Source organism: Sarcophilus harrisii, chromosome 4 (genome assembly GCF_902635505.1).
Source record: "Sarcophilus harrisii chromosome 4, mSarHar1.11, whole genome shotgun sequence".
Taxonomy (NCBI): domain Eukaryota; kingdom Metazoa; phylum Chordata; class Mammalia; order Dasyuromorphia; family Dasyuridae; genus Sarcophilus; species Sarcophilus harrisii.
Window position 1 is genome coordinate 456152042 of NC_045429.1, and position 20515 is coordinate 456172556.

The 20515-nt window shown below is 40.4% G+C and overlaps 1 protein-coding gene across 1 annotated transcript; it reads right to left on the minus strand.

The window, feature by feature from the left end:
• Positions 1–200: 200 nt before the first annotated feature.
• Positions 201–15030, minus strand: LOC100921175 (G-protein coupled receptor 35-like). The gene is made up of 3 exons (XM_031968770.1): positions 14974–15030; positions 13019–13347; positions 201–2179 (listed from the first exon to the last, which is right to left on the minus strand). The coding sequence occupies exons 1-3, from the start codon at positions 15028–15030 to the stop codon at positions 1144–1146; spliced, it is 1422 nt and encodes a 473-aa protein (XP_031824630.1). The 3' UTR covers positions 201–1143.
• Positions 15031–20515: the final 5485 nt, after the last annotated feature.

Consider the following 20515-nt stretch of genomic DNA (forward strand, 5'->3'; position numbering starts at 1 on the left):
TCTTTGACACTTCCAGCTGTATTGCCCTTGGGCTAGTAATATCACCTCATGGCCACTGTGAAGACTGGACAGGGGATGTCTATAATACTTCGCAGAAATCTCAGCTTTTTTTTCCCTCCTGAGGCAATTGGGGTTAAGTGACTTGCCCAGGATCACACAGCCAGGAAGTGTTAAGTGTCTGAGCTCAGATTTGAACTCAGGTCCTCCTGACTTCAGGGCTGGGGCTCTAGCCCCTGCACCACCCAGCTGCCCCAGAAATCTCAGTTTTGGTTACATTAATTACATTACATTATTACATTAAGTCCCAATCCCTTGGTCAGTTCAATTAAATAATCTTCCCAATTCACAGTAATTCTGAGAAGAAGAGGAGGGCATGTTTCCTCTCCCTTAGTTCCCCTCTTCAAGACTCTTGCTCTACCCATAAAGACTCATTACACCACCCCCCCTTCCTCATCAAACCTTCAAAGAATAATAGATATAGGATCATTTAGTCCAGCCCCTCAGATCAGGAAACCTAGTCCCAGAGAAGTCCAATGATTTGCTGGATGTCACACAGATAGGAAGGACAGCCTAAACTCCGGCTCTGTCCATGGTGGCTCGCTGCCCTGTTTCCTGTATTAAACATTAGCCTCTCCAAACTATACTTAAAAACAGCTGGGAGAGAGCAGAGCACTCAATCCCAGAATCCTGGAGCGTCTGAACGGGGAGGGACACTCTTAAATCCAACACTGCTATTTTCCTGATGAAGAAGATATGTCCTCAAGGGGGAATGTGTGCCCAATATCATAACTAGGAAGTTTATGGGGCAAAAGCCAGGTTTCTCCTGCTTTCATGGCCGTACCTTTCCACCGGGCGTGAGATACTCCAAAAAGGATGACCAGATTCACTCCCCACTAGAATAAGCAAGCTAGTTCAGAAAGAAATGGAAGGAACCCAGATGAGTCCCAGATGCAAGTGGGGCTCCCCAGAAGGAATTATGCACGTAGGGGGTGTGGGCCCTCTACCCCTCATATCCTGGCCAAATCTCTGAGTTATCACCACTGGCCCAGAAGACCCCGCTGAGGGAGAGAGCCAGGGATCACGGGGCTGGGCTCATCAAATTCAGAGGATTGTCTTGTGTGCCAAGATCCCCCACAGGTGTCCTTAATAGGAACACAATGCTTTGGAACTCTCTAATGCCTTCTCTGCTTTTCTTCCCCCAAGGAGGCTTGGCTGGTCAGCTCCGGGGCTGCCTTGAGTCTGATTCTGGAAGATCTTGGGCAGACCTAAAACCACTCCCACTTCTTCCTGGAACTCCTGGGTCACAAAATAATAGCCCAGGGCATCCAAGCAGCAGTTGGCATTGGCAAGGCGGGAGGCCACCCTGACGGAAATGATCACGCGCTGGACCACAGGGCAGGAGGCCCCCGCATAGTCAGTTATGAGCTTGGCCAGCAGAGCCGCATGCTGGGGCAGGAAACAGACTAGGAAGATGACCAGGTTAGCCGAGACCACGCAGACTGCTTTGTGGATCAGCCTCCTGTCCTGGGCCGGGGCCTGGGCCTTTTTCCTCATCAGTTTCTGGAGCACCCACATGGAACAGAAAACAAGGATCATGAGAGGGATGAAGAAGAGGGCCAAGGAGAAAACGATGGCCCAGAAGCCTCGCGTCTTACTCTTGCCAAAGCAAAAGTTCTGGCCATTTTGCTTCCAAGCAGTTAAAGAGACCAAGCATATGACCAACATCCAGAGAAGGGCACAGGTCCCAGCTGCCTGACGCGGGCAGCGCCACACCCTGGCCCGCAGAGGGTACTGGATGGCCACAAACCGGTCCACAGAAATGGCGGTGGTGATGCAGATGCTCATGTAATTGTTGATCAGGTAAATGCTCTGGGAGACCGTACACAGGAAGCCTTCGGACGGCTCTTTGCCCATTGTGTACAGGACCATGGGCAGACTCAGCAGCAGGCAGCAGTCAGCCCCGGCCAGGTTGGCCATGTACACCCGGGTCTCTGTCCACCTCCTCATCCGGCAGCAGAACACCCACAGGGCCAGGGCATTGAGGACAGTCCCTAGGATCAGGATGATGGACAAGTACACCATGGTGACCGTCTGGAAGAGGTCACCCCTTGTGGTGCTGCAGTTGGGCGGAGTCATCTGGACCACCAGGGAGCCACGGAAATCTAGGTAGGAAAGGTGCCTGCACAAGAGAGAACATGAGAAAGCTGTTATTGGAGGGAGCATCGAGAATGAGCCAGGAGACTTAATGCTGTCATGAACTCTGTGTGTGTGTGTGTGTGTGTGTGTGTGTGTGTGTGTGTGTGTGTGTGAGAGAGAGAGAGAGAGAGAGAGAGAGAGAGAGAGAGAGAGAGAGAAAGAGAGAGAGAGAAAGAGAAAGACAGAGACAGAGAGACAGAGACAGAGACAGAGAGACACACAGAGAGAGACAGAGACAGAGAAATATAAAGTTAGAGACACAGAGATAGAGCGAGAGACACAGAGAAAGAGAGATAGAGATACAGAGACTGAGATAAACAAGTACAGGGAGATAAAGGAAAGAGGCAGAGAAAAAGAGGCAGAGGTGGGGGACAAAGTGACTTCAAGCTTCATGTTAGCAGGGACTTCAGTTTGAATCCTACCCCCTATGTTGACTAAGTGTGTGATCATGGACAAGTCACCGTCCCTCTTAGTGCCTTTGCATCTGAAAAACTGGGTATAACAAGACTCCCAGAGACACTGAGCTTGTGTCTATAAAGTGCTTTGTAAAATTTCCACTATGGAGCTGATGGCAGCAATGATGACATTGATGATGATGATGACACTGATGATGATGATGTTGATAATGGTGATAAAATTGATGATGATGTTGATGATGATGATGGTGACGTTGATTATGATGATATATATGATGATACTGACACTGATGATGATGGTGGTGCTGATGATGATAACATTGATGATGATGATGATGGTGATGATAATGACACTGATGATGCTGATGATGATAAAATTGATGATGATGATGATGATGATAGTGATAGTGATGATGATGATGGTGATATTGATGATGATGACAGTGATGTTGCTGATGGTGATAACATTGATGATGATGATATCGATAATAATATTGACACTGATGATGATGGTGGTGCTAACACTGAGGATGATGGTGATGATAATGACACTGATGATGCTGATGATGATAAAATTGATGATGATGATGATGATGGTGATATTGATGATGATGACAGTGATGTTGCTGATGGTGATAACACTGATGATGATGATATCGATAATAATATTGACACTGATGATGATGGTGGTGCTAACACTGAGGATGATGATGATGATGATGATAACATTGATGATGATGATGATGATGGTGATAGTGATATTGATAATGATGATGGTGATATTGATGATGATGACAATGATGCTGCTGATGGTGATAACATTGATGATGGTGACATTGATCATGATGATACTGATGATGGTGACACTGATGATGCTGATAGTGATAAAATTGATGATGATGATGATGATGACATTGATGATGGTGACATTATGATGATATTTTTGATGATATTGGCACTGATGATGATGGTGCTAATACTGATGATGATGATGATGATAATAACATTGATGATGATGATGATGATCATGATGACACCGATGATGCTGATGGGAATAACATTGATGATAATGATAGTGATATCGATGATGATGATGATGATGACACTGATGATGATGATGATAACACTGAGAATGAGGATGATTGATGATGATGCAGCTCTCAGTTTCCTTAGACATTTGGTATCTAAAGCTCTTCACAACTTGGCTCCTTTTCATCTTTCTAGTTTTGTTGCACTTTCCCCCCGACTAAAATTGTTTCGGTGACATTGGCCCACTTGCAGTGACTTGAAGGAGGTTCCTCATCTCTCCGCTGGGCCTTTGTCCTAGCTGTCCTTCATGTTTGGGCTTTCTTCAAGACTCAGCTCCTCTGAGAGGTCTTTATCCTCAAAACACCCCAGCCCCATCCCTGCTAGTGCCCTTCTTCCCCAGAATGCTCCGCATCTACCTTACGTACACCTGGCATTTGCCTAGTTGTTTACATTCTGGCACAGACCTGGAGTCAGGAAAGATGTGAATTCAAATCCAGTCTCAGACACTTAGCATCTGACCCTTGGAAAGTCACTTTTTCTCTGTCTAACTCACTTTCCTTATCCATTCAAAAGAGGAAAATAATAGCATATGCTTCCCAGCATTGTTGTGAGAATAAAAGGAATAAATATTTCTTTTTTTCAATTAAAGCTTTTTACTTTCAAAGTATATACATGAATCATTTTTATCATCCACCCTTACAAAACCTTGTGCTCTAAATTTACTCCCCTTCCCTTAAATGGCAAGTAACCCAATATATGTTAAACATGTACAATTCTCCTTTTCATATTTCCACATTTATCATGCTGCACAAGAAAAATCAGATCAAAAAGGGAAAAAATGAGAAAGAAAACAAAATGCAAACAACAAAAAAGTGAAAATTCTATGTTGTGATCCACACCCAATCCTCATACTCCTCTCTCTGGGTGCAGCTGGCTCTTTTCATCACAAGATCTTTGGAACTGGCCTGAATCATCTCATTGTTGATGAGAGTCATATCCATCACAATTGATCATCACATAATCTTCTTGTGGCTGTGTACCATGATCTCCTGGTTCTGCTCATTTCACTCAGCATCAGTTCATGTAAGTTTCGCCAGGCCTTTCTGAAATCATTCTGCTGATTGTTTCTTATAGAACAATAATATTCCATAACGTTCATATACTATATCTAGGAATAAGTGTTTCTAAAGCACTTTGTGAACCTAAAAGTAGTAGATAAATGCTAGTTATGAGAATAAGGATGATGATAGTGAGGATGAAGATGATAATAATGTACTGCTCCAGTCTAACCCTATGATCCTCTGATCTGTGTGACCATGAGGAAAGGTGGTGGGAGTGGAAAAAAGCCATGAGTACATACTACTACTATGAAGGGTCCAAAGACAGTGTCTGGACTAAGGACCGAGGAGTAGGAAGTCATTTGGAAAAGAGGAAGGCCACATAAGGGAGGTGTATGACCACTGCCCACAACCTCAAATTAGGCTTTTTTTGCTTTTTTATTCATTCATTATTTCCTGAAGGTGAGCCTGGATTCTTCGATCAGACCATGAGCTCAAAAGGGGATGCATCTGTTCCCTTAGCTCTTATCTTTCCTTAGTCTCCCCTGCTCCTGGGCACAGGGCTCAAGAAGATTTACTAAAACTACCATATTTAAATAGTGGGGAAACTGAGGCTGAGAAAGATGAAGTGACTTATCCAGGGGTCCCACGATTACTTTACATCATGAATCTAAATCAGGAAAGGCTCCGATAAGTTATCTAACACCACATCTTCATTTTCCAGTTGACAAAACTAAGAACAATGAAAGTTAAGTGAGTTTTCTAAAATGACACATGTAGTAAAAGCACATGAGAGATTTGAACTCAGGTCCTCTGATTCCAGACCCAGTGTTCTTAATAATAACAATAACAAATGTTATTATTGTGTTGTAAGATTTGCAGAGCACTTTACATATGCTCACTCAGCAATCTGGGAGAGCAGATGCTCTTATCATCCTAATTTTACAGATGAGAAAACTAAAGAAGTCAGGGATAAAATGACTAGGGTCACAATTGTCTGCATCCAGATTTGATCTCAAGTTTTCTGAACTTCAAGTCCAAGGCTTTATCCACTGTCCTACCAAGCCACCTTTATAGCATACATTCTTATTGTTCTATTCAATTGCGTAAGTGGGCATTCACCCAGAAGCTACTGCTAAGCCTCCATACCTTCCAGACAGAAGAGTTGGATCATGACTGTGGAGCTCTGCCTACAGTGTCCAGTTTGGTTGGTATGTTGGTTAGTTTTGTTGAAATGCTTTTTTTTCTCTTCCTTTTTTATCTGTTATAAGATTCTTTTTTACGTGACATGGGGGATAGATATATCAGGAAATGAAAGTGATTTAAAAATTTTGCAATAGGTTTGTTTCTCTCTCAAAATGCTGTTCCTATTATGTTCAAGGAATGGGGATACAAAGATAAATCCATTGTAGACCCTCTTCTCAAGAGACTTACCATGTGTTGCATGGGTGAATCAGACCTTCCCAAAGGCTGAATGGTCTGCCCCCTCCCCAAAGCCAATAGATTTTTACAGTTTCATTGTCAACCCACAAGAAGCCTTAAATGCTTGTCAATGGATCGATTGGTCCATTTATCGAAGGTCAGTTTTGAGAGTTAAGACTGTCTTGGTAACCCTACTGCATGGCACATAGTGGGTGTTCAGTTAATACTTGCTTGCCTGATTGATTGATTGATTGATCAGAGCCACCAGTGAGAATAAGGTCCAAGCTCGGTGACTCTACTTATAGTGAAAAACTCACTGATGAAATGCAAAGATGGGTTCCAAACCTCAGTGGCTGCAGCCTCAGCCCAGGACTCATGGAGACTGGGAGAAAAGAGAAAGGGATATATTCCCACAGATAGAGCTAAATTCCTCTCCTTTAATTTATCCAGACCCTCCACTGATCAGTCAGTCAACAAATATAATAGCACCTACTAGAGATGCAAAGAAAGGCAAAAACACAGTCTGCCTTCAAGGAACCCATTTATTGGCTAGTAGTGTGACCTGATCAAATCAAACCCTTTTGGAACTGCATTTATCATCTGAGTGAGAAAAGAATAGCAACTGATGGGACACAGAGCAAGAGAGAGAGTGAGGAGCCTTGGATGGCACATAGCTTGGGAACTTGGGTGACTAGGAGAATGATGGTACCCTGGACAGCAGCAAATTTAATTCCCCTAGATTCAACAGACATTGTTAAAGGTCTACACTGAGCAAAGCATCGTGCCTTAAAAATCCAATTGAGGAAGTCCCAGGTTGGTTTGTACCATCAGGGCTTCATCTGTCTTCCTAGTCCTGTGGATCATGGGCCTCTCTTTGAGGCATCTCTGTCCCCTAGTAAAGACTTCCAGGAGCCACACATTTCGCCCTCTCCTAGAGCCTTTTCTAGCCAATGAGACCTGGGAGAGATTAGCTCATTGAGAGTTTTGTGTTTCTAAGCCCCTGATACAGAGGAGGAACTTCAGCTATGTTTATTGGTCTTTCTTCTTAAAATCTGTCCTCACCCTCTGAGTACTGTGTGCATGAGCAGATCCTCTCCAGTCAGAGACTGATTAAAGGCGGTTGGTCACCAGGATAGAAAAGTCATAAGGTGGAGACTGAGGACTTGGGAGAGGGGTGTCTGAGTCTCTTGCCTAGGGGACAGAATTCACTATCTTTCCCGGGGATTGCCCACACTTTCAAACTTCCCTTGCCTTTCCCCTCAGCTCATGACCTCAGTTTCATCCTTGCCTCTTCCTCTTCTTGCCCTTCCAATAACCAATCTATTGCCAAATATCATTGCCCTCCCATTGTAACGTCTCTCCAATACATCCTCTTCTCTCCTCTGACACTCTCATTATCTTAACACCCCCTCTCACTTGATGCTGGGTCTCCCTGCCCACTCAGCTGCCAAAGGGATCTTCAAATACAGGTCTTGCCAGGTCACATCCTACTCGATAAACTTCAGGGACTTCTTCTCACCTCTAGGAACAAGCTTAAAATCTGTTGTTTGGACTTTAAAACTTTCATAGCCAGATCCCTTAGATTACACAGCCACAGCATTCTGTGATTCAGCTATACTGGTCTTTTCACTCTTCATTAAATACTACCCGTCATTGCCAGTCTCCATGCCTTTTTCTGGAAAGCTTTCCCTCACCTCAGTCTTCAGACTTCCCTCTCTTCCTTCAGATACAAATCTCAGACTCTTTTTCTGTTGCAAATCAGAGTTGAGTTGTTTCAACCCTTAAAGGCAGAGGTTTCCTAAAAGTCTCCAGTCTGATCCAGTCCACTAAACTCTCTGCCGTTAGGGATTGAAAAACTATGGGGAGATAGGAGTTAAAGCACTCAGGGAGCTGAGAGAGAACCCATTCCTATACCCAGAAAACAATTGAGGAAGAAAAAGCATACCCTTGAGTTGGATACAATGTAATGGAACAAACAAGTGACCACAGACCACAGATTCTCTTTCCTAATTGCCTTCCGCCTTGTAGTATTTATTTAACTCTTCTTTTAGAAGAGCTTTGCTTTCCATAGCATGTCTCTCATTTGAAACTTTCTCCCTGCCCTCCACACTTCCCTTTACTCCCATTACAATCTAAGACCATTACCATTGTAAGAAGGAAAAAAATAAATCCAAAACCTTTGAAACAAACCCACATAATCAACACAGCTTCCTATATTGGCCATTTCCTGAGATCTATATCTCATCCTACGCCCTCAATCCATCAATTCTCTGTCAAGAAAGGGATAACATGCTTCATCATTGGTTCCCTGGGAACTTGTTTGGTTTTGATTGGAGTTTTAAAGTCATTTAATGTTATTTGCCTTTACAATATGTTATTATTATATAAATTGTTCTCCTGGATCCGTTCACTTCACTTTGCATCAGTTCAAGCAAGTCTTCCAAAGTTACATTGAAACCATCCCCTTTATCACTTCTTAAAGCACAGTAGTATTCCATCCCATACATATGCCATGATTTATTCTCCCTTTTTTGACTCTTATATTCCCGCCACTTTTAATTATCATTCTCATACAGATTAAGACAACTCTGAGATATCACTATACAAGTGGCTAAATTTGACTAAGATGACAGGAAAAAATAATGATGAATGTTGAAAGAAATGTGGGAAAACCGGGACACTAATACATTGTTGGTGGAGTTGTGGACTGATCCAACTATGCTGGAGAGCAATATGGAACTATGTCCAAAGGGCTATCAAATTGTGTGTGCCCTTTGATCCAGCAGTGTCTCTATTGGACCTGTAACCCCAAGAGATCTTAAAGGACAGAAAGGGACCCACATATGCAAAAATGCTTGTAGCAGTTCTTTTTGTAAGAAACTGGAAACTGAGTGGATGCCCATCAATTGGGGAGTGACTGATTAAGTTATGGCATATGAATGTTATGGAATATTATTGTTCTATAATAAACAATCAGCAGGATGATTTCAGGGAGGTCTGGAGAGATTTGCATGAGCTGATGCTGAGGGAAGTGAGTAGACAACATTGTACAGAGCAACAGGAAGATTATACGATGATTGGACATAGCTCTTTTCAACATTGAGATGATTCAGGCCAATTCCAAAAGTCTTGTGATGAAGAGAGCCATCTACGCCCAGAGACAGACTGTGGGAACTGAGTGTGGATTACAACATAGTATTTTCACTTTTTTTGTTGTTTTCTTGTTTTTTATTTTATTTCTCATTTTTTTCCTTTTTGATCTGATTTATCTTGTGCAGCATTATTTGTAGAAATATGTATAGAAGAATTGTACATGTTTAACATATATTGTATTACTTGCCATCTAAGGGAGGGAGTGGGGAGAAGAGAGGGAAATTTAGAGCACCTTTTCTTATGGCTAAAAATGATTTGAACTTCTTCATCCGAAAATTGTCTGTTCATATCCTTTGACCATTTATCAATTAGAGAATGGCTTGAATTTTTATAAATTTGAGTTGATTCTCTATGTATTTTAGAAATGAGCCCTTTATCAAAACCCTTGAATGTAATTTTTTTCCAGTTTATTGCTTCCCTTCTAATCTTGTCCACATTGGTTTTGTTTGTACAAAAACTTTTTAATTTAATATAATCTAAATTATCTCTTTTGTGTTCAATAATGAACTCTAGTACTTCTCTGGCCACAGAGTCCTTCCTTGTCCACAGATCTGAGAGGTATTGCTCTTTATGTCTAAATCACGAACCCATTTCAACCTTATCTTGGAAAATGATGTTAGGCGTGGATTAATGCCCAGTTTCCTGAGCAGAAGTATTAAACACATGAGCCTGCACCCAGCAGCTCATTTAGTTTGAACCAGATTAAAATGTATTGAGAAAATGTTTAATAAATAAATAAAAATATATTAGAACATAGATAATGTTAATATAAGGCCTTCTAAATTAACATGCAGCCTGCAAGAATCTTTATGTATAGTTTTAGTGGCCCCTCTTTTTATCTGATTTTGATATCACTGATTTGGAGTATTTTTTTCATATGTTGTTAACTTATATTTCTTCCTTCTAAAACTACTTGCTTATATCCTTTGAACTCATCAGTTGGGGAGTAGCTCTTGTGCTTATAAATACACATCAGCTACTTAGGTGTTTTGGAAAAGAAATCTTTATCAGAGAAACAATGAAATTTTTTCCCACTTAAGTCTTTTTCTCCTGATTTTTAGTTACAATGGTTTTATTTTTGCAAAAACATTTAAATTTTATGTAATCTAGATTGCCAATTTTATCTTCTGTATTTCTGTATTTCCATTTAGTCATAAACTTTCCCCCCATCCATAAATCAGAAAAGTAATTCCTTTCTCACTTCTTTAATTTATAATGTGAACTTTATGTTTAGTCATTTATTCACTTGGAACTTAATTATTGTGTGTGAGAAATGTGTGTATCATGGTAAATAGACTCTCATGTATTTTATACATTTTATAGTTATTTTAAATGGAATTTGTCTTTTTTTTTCTCTTCCTGCTGGGTTTTGTTGGTAGTACACAGAAATGCTGACAACTTAAGTGAATTTATTCTTTCAATTTTAATGAAGTTATCAGCTTAATTTTTTAAGTTAACTCTTTAGTATTCTCTTACCAGATCATTATATTATCTCAAAAAGTGATAAATTTGTTAGTTCTTTATGGCTATTTCTTTCATTCTTTTTCTTGTCTTTTTTTTTTAGCATTGATAGCACTATGGTAAATAGTAATGGTGATAATGGATATCCCTGTTTTCACCCTGATCTTATTATTAGGAAGGCCTATTATTTATCTTTATTATGTATAAAGCTAGCTCCAGATTGTATATATAGATACCACTTACCCTATTAAAGAAAGATTCATCTATTCCTGTTTTCTAATGTTTTGACAGAAATAGATATTGCAGTGTCAAAACTTTTTATACATTTGTTGATATGTGATTTTTCTTATTTTTCTTATTAATATCATCCATTATGTTTATAGTTTTCCTAATATTGAACCAACCCTGTATTTCTGGTTTAAAAAATCCATCTTTGGCATAGCATATAATTTTTGTTATATGTTGCTGTAGCTTATTTGCTAATGTTTGACTTAAAATTTTGCATCCAGTTTCAGTTGGGAGATTGTTCTATAATTTTCTTTCTCTATGTCTCTCCCCAGTTTTAAATATTAAAGATATTCAATATTCAAATATCAAATATTAAGACCATATTTTTCTCATAGAAGAGATTTGGTAGGACCCCTTTGATTATTTTTGCAAACAATTTATATGATACTGTACTTAATTGTTCTTTGAGTGTTTATTTATCTGCTTGTGAGGTTTTTCCCTCTTTGGTAATTTATATATGGCTTGTTCAATTTATTCTTCTGACCTTGAGTTATTCAAATTCTCTGTTTTTTATTCTTCTAATAGAATTGTGATCAGAAGCAAAACACTCAGAGGAACAGAAGAAAGAGAGATAGAGAAGGATAAACAAGGGGAAAATAAAATGGAGGGAAATACAGTTAGTAGTCAGAAGCGTTGATGTGAATGAGCTGAATTTACCCAGAAAATAAAAGCAGATAATAGAGTGAATTTTAAAAACAGACTTCTACAATGTGTTGTTTACAAGAAACACATTTGAAGCAGAGATACACACAAAAATTAAAGGTAAGGAGGTAGAGCAGAATCTATGAAGTTTCAGCTGAAGTAAGAAAAAAAAAGCAGAAGTAGCAATCATGGTCACATACAAAACAAAAGTAAAAATAGATCTCATTAAAGGAGATAGAAAAAAAAAACTACATCTTGCTAAGAGGTATTATAGACTATCGATACCATATGTATATATATCCAAACTTTTTTACTTTGGTTGAAATATGAAAATTTGCTCTAGCCCCTTATTTTAACTCTGTTCGTTATAAATGTTCCTTGTAAATGTTGGATTTTGCTTTGAAATCCATGATGATCTCCTCTTCTGTTTTATGGGTGAGTTCATCCCATTCACACTTTCAATTATGATTATTAACTGTGTGTTTCCTTCCATCTTATTCTCTTTAATTTCTTCCTCTCTCTGCTCTTTGCCCCATTTTTACAAAGAAGGTGATAAGATTGCTTTTAGCTTCTGTGTTCTATGCTTGATACAATCTATATTTTCTCCAGTGATCCCAGTGATAGATTCTTACCTTTTCTTTCTTTCCTTCTAAATCTCTCTTCGAGATCTTCCAAGATCAGAGTTTGTTTTGCTTATGACTCATCATTTTTACCTACTTATTCCCTTCCCTCTTCCTGTTTCTTCTTATTTCTCAAGTCCAGAGAAATATCTGGCACAGTAAAAGTGATAGCAGTATTTCTTTTTGACCAATTGACAAGGAAAGTTACTCAGAGAGAAAGGACAAGGCAGGCAGAGGAAAGAGGAAGACCTGCCTGAGTCCGCGGTGGAGAAAGCAGCCCTGCTTGGTCAGAGTTGGAGGGAATCAAGTCATAGAAAATCAGAGCCAATTTGTGAGTCCCCAAGTCCACCCCACTTCTGTTTTCCAGGCGAAGAAACCGAGGTCCATCCAGATGAAGGGATTTGGCCAAGATCGCCCCGGCAGCAAGCGAGAACACAGACTCTAGAGCTGGCAGGGATCGTGAAGGTAGTTGAGTTCAGCCTCCTTACTATGCAGGTAAGAGAACAGAAGTGCAGATTTGTGAAGGAACTTACCCAATAGCTCATAGCTTGTGAGTCACAGAACCGCACCACAAGTCGGTTTTCCTGGCTCTCCGAGCTGGGCCCTGCCCCAGAGCAGCTCCAGGCTCTCCCTGGCCTGCTGCACTGCCTCAGCAGCGCCTTCTTCCTCAATGATCAGGGTGGTTCCTGAGATTTTCACACCTTCATACCTCCAGAGGAAGGGGCCCCCTTACCTTAAGCCGCTGAAATCTCCAGCTGAGAAGAAGGAGGTTCTCTTCAGGCAGGGATCACCAGCTCGGGGGCCTTGTCTCCCCTGGCTTCCCCACTCTCCCAGATGGCCCCTGGGGCTGGGAATCAGTGAGCTGCTAACTGAGCGCGAGGGTTTCAAACATCCTGCCCAGCTCCGCCCACAAGGCTCCTTTCTGGAGTGGATGCTAGCCACAGCAGAAGCCCCTGCCCCTTTGCCCTCCCCACCACCCCTGCTGCTCTGACAGCTGACACCTGTTTTTCTGCCTTCCCAGCACCGCTTCCTGCCAGGCTGCCCAGATGCCCTGAGCAGAGCCTAGGTTAGGCACTGGAGTTAAAGGGAAGGGACCCACACCCATTCTCACGCCCACGCCCCCCCCCCCACGTGCGCGCGCCCCGCCCCCACATTCACATCCACACCCAACCCACTGAAGATTCACCTTTTTTACCCATAGGGCATAGATTCGGGACCACCCATACCTCTTCCCTTAGCCATAGCCCACCCCTCATGCTCCCAGCACCGCCACTTATGGGAAGCCTTTCCTGATCCGGACCTCAGGAGGGCAGGGACTATTTTTAACTCGGTGTGATAATCCCAAAGGACCCAGAACCATGACTAACTGCAGACAATATTCTTGACTAACAGTTTATTGAATTGAATCAACCTTTGGGTGGATTGTGTTGGGTTAAAGGTCTGGCTGTGATGCAATCTGAGTCCCTTGCGACAAATCACTTTTATCTCCGGGTTAGACTTTATACATTCTGCAGCAAATTTTAATCTGTTCTCAATCTCAAACTTTTCCGGGCCATGCTTTCTTCTGTTATCAGTTGTGCACACCTAAACGTGAAGGAAGGTACTGCTTGGGGGCACCGTGAATGCAAAAGGGCTACAGATCATGAGGGACCCGAAGGGATTGGCAAATGATGAGGAGCCCAGGGAGCCCCAAAGAGCTGTTTGGATGCTCTGAGTGTGTTGGTGCAAATGCACATGTATCCTAGTAGACCAGACCCTGTGAAGGTGGGAATAATGCTCTAGCATCTCTAGAATCTAGAAGAAGGCAGAGTACACATTAATGGCGGATTTACTAATTTATTCAATATGAAACTCACAGCTGTTGGACTACTTCTCTGCCCACTTCCCAAGTGGCTGAAGGAATATTCAATAGTCCGCCTTATCTCGTAGCTGATCATAGATCCCAAGACACATTTCGGCTCCACCTTCCATTGAGCTACCCAGCCAGGCCATCTCATCATGTATTTGCTGCCTTCTTGTTCCACTGGCAATCTCCACCCGATGCTGCCTCCCCTTGCATCTTCTCTTCTTTTTCATAGAACACAAGATTAAGTCTGAAACCACACATCCCAAAAAATAACCCTTCCTAAAAGGGACCTTAGAAATATCTAGTCCAGTCACTTCATTTTAGAAGTGAGAAAATAAGCCCAGAGAGGGAGAAATGAATTCTGCAAGGTCACACAGCTAGTAGATAGCAGAGGAACCTAGGCCCTCTGATGCAGAGGTCAATGCCCAAGCCACCATACCATCCATTGATCACCCCCCCCAGGTCCTGGGAAATCACTTCTTTAGGCTCCAGACATTGATATTCTCAATGAGGAGAGCCTCACAACAATGGGCTGTGGGCTCAGGTACCATTCTTCCCCTGGGCTTATTTAGTCCAATCTTTTCATTTCATAGGTAGGTAAACTGACACCCAATGAGGAGAGATGATTTGGACCATTGGCCTAGAACAAAAAGGGCCAAAGGCCATCTAGTCCAAACCTTTACACTTATTTTTTTAGTTTAATAAAAATCTACTTTCCTTTCTCCTGTTTCCTGCTTTATTGTGAAGAAAGCCCAATATAATAAATGTTCATCATTAAGTGAAACAAATTTTCACATTACCCCATCCAAAAATATGTCTACTTTCCTCTCATGAGCCCATACCCTGTCAGGAGGTGGGAGGGGCTTCATCCTGGGTCCTTGGGAATCACAGTTGGTCATTGTGTTGATCAGTTTCAAAGCCATTCAAAGTCTTGTTTGTGTTGCCAAGGCTGTTGTTACTGCATCATTGTTCTGCTAATTCTGCTCACCCCACTCTGCATCCATTCATCCAAAACTTCGCAGGTTTTTCTAAAACTATTCCTTTCAACAGTTCTTACAAACCAGTAATATTCATTACATCCACATATTATAATTTGTTTAGCCAATAAATAAATGGCCACCCCCCTTTTGTTGTTGTTAAGGCATTTTTTAGTCATGTCTATTCCTTGGGACCCAATTTGAGATTTTCTTGGCAAATACTGAAGTGATTTGCCATTTCCTTCTCCAGCTCATTTTACAGATGAGAAAACTGAGGTAAATGTCCAGATTTGAGCTCAGGGAGAAAAGTTTTCCTGATTTCAGGACTGGCACTCTATCCACTGTGTCCCGTCCCTTTCCATTTATTATTCTTTTGCTACTATCAAAAGAGCTGCTAGATATTTTTGCATATTTGAGTCCTTTTTTTCTTTATTTCGTCTTTTGGGGTTTCAATCTAATCATGATATTCAACCTAATCATGATTGATCAAAAGGCATGCATCACTCAGTGTATTTTTATCAATTTTCATTTCAAGAGATGATTAAATTGAGCCTCCCAGAGGAGATGACATTAAAATGAAAAAAGATCCCACAGGAAATTTATTTTGACCTTTTCATTTTACATAAAGAGAAATTGTGGCCCAAAGAAGAAAAAGAAACTTGGATCATAGATCCAGAGCTGCAAAAGTCCCTAGAGGACATTCATTTTAGAGGAAGTCTCTCTAGAAAGTATAAAGTTAAAAAATCTCATAATTGGAAGAAAATACTTTACTTTAAATGTTACTTTTGGGTTGCTGGGGAAATTCCATGTGGGAATAGAAAAAAATACTGAAGGTCACATAGGTAGTAAGTAGAATTGGAACCCAGCTTAGTGCGAACCACCTCTCCCAGTTTGATGTCATAGGAAAGCTTGATTAACTGTGTAAGCATCCAGTAAGTCTCCACGAGGGATCTTCCTCCACGAGGAATCGAGCTGACCCCAATTCATGAGTCACCTATGGTTCTCTCCTTCTGTCTAGTTCTGTAGTCTTGAAGCTGGCCAACTTCTTTCATCCAGTCACATATCTCCATCTTGCATAAGAGCAAAGTGTGCAAAGACTTTGCCAAGTTCTCTACTAATCCTCTCCAAAAAGGAAAATGAGGTTAGTGTGGCATGGAATGCAAATTACAAATTCCAAGGTGGCATATTATGGTAGAAAGAGGTAGAAACTAGAAATAATTCAGAAGTACCACAGCCCCACCTATCCCCCCCCCCAGTTGGTTTGAGGCTTGTGGTAATCAGTGACTCATGATTCTTTATTAGATATCTTCAAGAATTTTGGCAAGAATTACTAGGAAGTCACTCTGGAGACTATAAAATTCACCTTGGTAATGGGAAGGAAATACTTTCCTTGAAATGTTGCTGCTGGGAAATTTCATCTGGGTATGAAAGCATGTGTGTATATGAGGGAGGAGTTATAGCCTTAGAATACTGGACTTGGACCTTTGGACCCCTACTCTTCCATATCCTAGAAGTCTTTGCAAATGGTCCATCTGTTTGAGTAAGCAGATATGATGTGAACTGAATAGACATTAGTCTCCCATATCCATCTGTTACTTCTCTACATGTCAAATGTGAGAAAAGGTTGGTGGGTCTCAATTCTCTAATGGATCTATGATATAAATGGGAAGTTCTCCTCAATGATGCATTTTGTATCCATGTCAGCAACCTCTGTCCATGTCTTCTCATGAATTCACCAGGGGGAGCTGCCCAACATTCCCTTTTTCCTATCGTTAAGAGAGCATGCGTTCTAAAGAACAATTTGGAACTATACTCAAAAGGCTATAAAACTCTGCATATCCTTCAGTCCAGATACTGGGATCTGTTACAGCTGCTATTGGGTCTGTATCCCAAAGAGATCATAAAAGAGGGAAAGGGACCCACATGTGCAAAAATGTTTGTAGCAGCTTTTTTGTGGTGGCAAAGAATTGGAAAATGAGTAAATGTTCATCAATTGGGGAATGGCTGAATAAGTTATGGTATATGAAAGTAATGGAATATTATTGTTCTATAAAAAAATGAACAGATTGATCTTAGAAAGACCTGGGAAGATTTACATGAACTGATGCTGAGCGAAACAAGCAGAGCCAGGAAAATAAGATTATGTGATGAACAACTACGTCACATTTGGTTCTCAGCAATTCAGTGATCCAAGACAATCCCAATAAACTTTGGATGGAAAATGCCATTCACAGAGAACTATGGAGACTGAATGCAAATTAACTCATTATGTTCATTTCCCCCTCCCTTTTTCTTCTGTTTCGTTCTCTCTCATGGTTTCTCTTTTGTTCTGATTTTTCTCTGCCAACATGATTCATAAGGAAACATATTTTTAAAAAATGAATGTACTGTATTTGGATATCTAACATTTATATAGTGCCTTGGTAGATATGAAGTGCTTAATAAATACCTGTTGCCTGCCTGTTAAATGTAGAGTCTGAAATCCATAGTGACTGCCTTAGACTATGGAAATCAATGAACAACATACATGGCGGGTCAATTTGTCGATCTCTAGGCTCAACTTTCTCCTGCCTCTCCTCCTGAGAACATCTATAGGGAGATCTGTGTCTTTCTTCTTTCACCTGAGGTTCTACTACCAATGAAGCTTCTGGGTCGTTTAGCTGCAGAACAGTGAGCCATAAACCATGATTATAGTCCCTCAGCCAGTGAGCATTTATTTATATGTGCCAAGCACTGTACTAAACTCTAGGGATAAAAAAGGCAAAAGATAGTTCCTTCTCTTCAAGGAGCTTCCAGTCTAATGGAAGAGACATGTAAAGAATTCTGTAAAAGCAAAATGGATAAAGGCTTAATTAATTAGAGATAATTAGAGATAATGTTAGAGGAAAGGACTAACATTACTGGGGATTCAGAAAACACTATTTGCTAAAAGATGGTGGGAAGGACAGTAAATTGGGGTCAGATTGGGAAGAGGGAAAATTAAGTGATCTTCACTTTTTTGGGGGGGCCATGGACTCTTGGGGCAGTCTGGTAATGCTTATGGACCACTTTCCCATCTGTCTTCTAAGAATTATCATTAAAAAATAATTGGCCAGAAGAGACAGGTCTCAGGACCTCAGAAGTATCCTTCAGGAGCTCCAGGGCTCCTTGATGAAGTGACCATGCTTCTAGTGCTTTTTTGGAGTTGGTGGGTGCTGCTGTGGTGCTTCTGCAGAGGACATGCTCTGGAGTTTCTAATGTGGGACCTTTCTTCAAACAATAGATCATGATGACCAGAAATATTTTTTGCAAAAACTGGATAGTTTTGATCTGGAGTCCAATGAATTCTGGAGAGGGTAGATTTTTTTAAAATCAATGATAGGATCTATAGACTGGGTAACCCCATTTTCTTTCTACTTGGAGAAGAAAGTTCTGTCATTCAGTTATGGACCACTAGAACTTCCATGTTAAGATACTCTAAAAGAATGAGAGCCTTATATGTTTTACTGGAATATAGATATTATGGTAAAAACCAACCAATCCAAAATATTTCTACAAACAACCTTTGCTTCCTTAGCATCAGGCAAGCCTTGAAAGATGCTATTCACTTCTGGAAATATCTTATAAATAAATTAAGACTCTTTAAAAACACGGATTGTTTTTGGTGGTTCATATACAGGATCCCTTGCTGCCTGGCTGCGATTCAAACATCCTAGGAGGTTTCATTGAGCAGTAGCCAACAGTGCATCTATTCATGTAAAGGCTAATTTTTTTGGATATCTGGAAGTCATCCAAAATGCTTTGGTTAGAGAGGGTCATTCTGGATGAGTAGATGCAATGTGAAATGCTTCACAAGTTCTGATGTATATGCTTAAACAAGAGGAATACCACTCTAGCATTGCAAGTGATCTTAGATAATGTGAAGATTTCTGGATCGACACAGAAGAGAAAATATCCCATTTCATGAAGGTTTTAATAGACAACATTGGGTTTTCTTGTCCAATTCAGCAGAGCAGCATCTTTGAATCAGAAGCAAATGAATTACAGTTTTGACCAAAAGGTGACAAAATCCATGATCATTTTTAATTATTTCTGCGGAGAAATCAATGACTGCTGAGTGAGTTGGGACGCCAAAGGAGAATATATACATTTTTATATGAAGATCTTAAAATCAATGAACTCTCTTGCCTTGATGTAAGTTATAATAATCACATTGCATACTGAGAAGCCCTAAATGAGATGGAAAAGATGCAAAAGGATCAAGGTAATGGTTTTATCTGACTTGCATAGAATATGGATTATTCCAGATCACTGATTCAAAACATCAGCTTTTCTAAGGATAACTTATGAGTTGTAATATTGATAAATGTGAAAAAAAAGTATTTGACTTGAGATTTGATGTTAATTTGTGGTTGAATCTGTTAAGGATACCAACAAATAGTTCTACAAGCTCTTATTCAAGACTGGCAGAAGAATCCTATTTCTAGTGGTGATTTGGATCCTGGGGAGGTATAAGCATCGATTCCAGAATGCAAAGAAACTTCATAGGGATCTTTGATTAAAATAGTTCCCATTGTGATTTGATTTTTGAAAATGAAAAGAATGATTTTCAGAATTTCAAAATCACTTACCGATCGATCCTCAGAATCCTGTTTAGTTGATGCCCTAAATGGAGGAGTTGAAATGACAGCTGGATTGATAGAACTCAAATGTCCTCTAAGTTTGTTGCCGAGCAGGTGAAGTGGAAGCCCAAGAAAAGCTTGACCTAGAGAATCAGATCCCTACAAGAGATATTTTTTTTTACTATAAACCTTGAATTTATTTCCCACATTCTCATATTCCATTAAAGGTAATAGTAAATCGCTGAGCATCCAAACATGGGGCATTCACACATGAGGACAAGAGCATTCATCCAGAGACATTTTATCCACAAGAAAACGTATAAGCAGAAAGTAGCACGGAAAAGCAACTCACGTCAATCTTGCGGAGCTGCTGTTTCTGATGATGTTATCTTACCACTCTGCTGTTTGATACTATAAGTTTCTGTTTAAATCACATAAATAATTTTCTTTTTACAAGACATTTTAAAGCAACAAAGTTTTTTGTTGAAATGAGATTTTCTTCTGTTCTGTCTCTTTTCCATCTCCCAAAGGATGTATTAAACTATTCCAGTTTTTTTTTCCAATTAAAAAAGTAATGGAAGGAAATGTTCAATTTCAGTGAGAAATCAGTGAAAACAAAGTTCTCATTTTTCTTCCTGTCAAAATTCATGGATAGCCCTGAAATCTCTTCCCAGTTAAAAAAAAAAAAAACTTATGGTATAGTACAGAGGAAAGAAGAAAGCAGAGAACCAAGCAGTAGATGGTTAGCAGTATGATAAGAATGATCCAATACAGGGGGCTGAGAAAGAATGGTCAGAGGGGTAGGG

Bases quoted from the DNA above. Each gene is read 5' to 3' on its own strand.
- LOC100921175 (XM_031968770.1), bottom strand. From the start codon at position 15,030: ATGACCAACTGTGATTCCCAAGGACCCAGGATGAAGCCCCTCCCACCT. The intron at 13,348-14,973 runs GTATGGGCTCAT...TGCCTAACCTAG, and splicing joins CCCTCCCACCTCCTGACAGG to GCTCTGCTCAGGGCATCTGG. The intron at 2,180-13,018 runs GTAAGGGGGCCC...TCTCTTGTGCAG, and splicing joins GGAGATTTCAGCGGCTTAAG to GCACCTTTCCTACCTAGATT.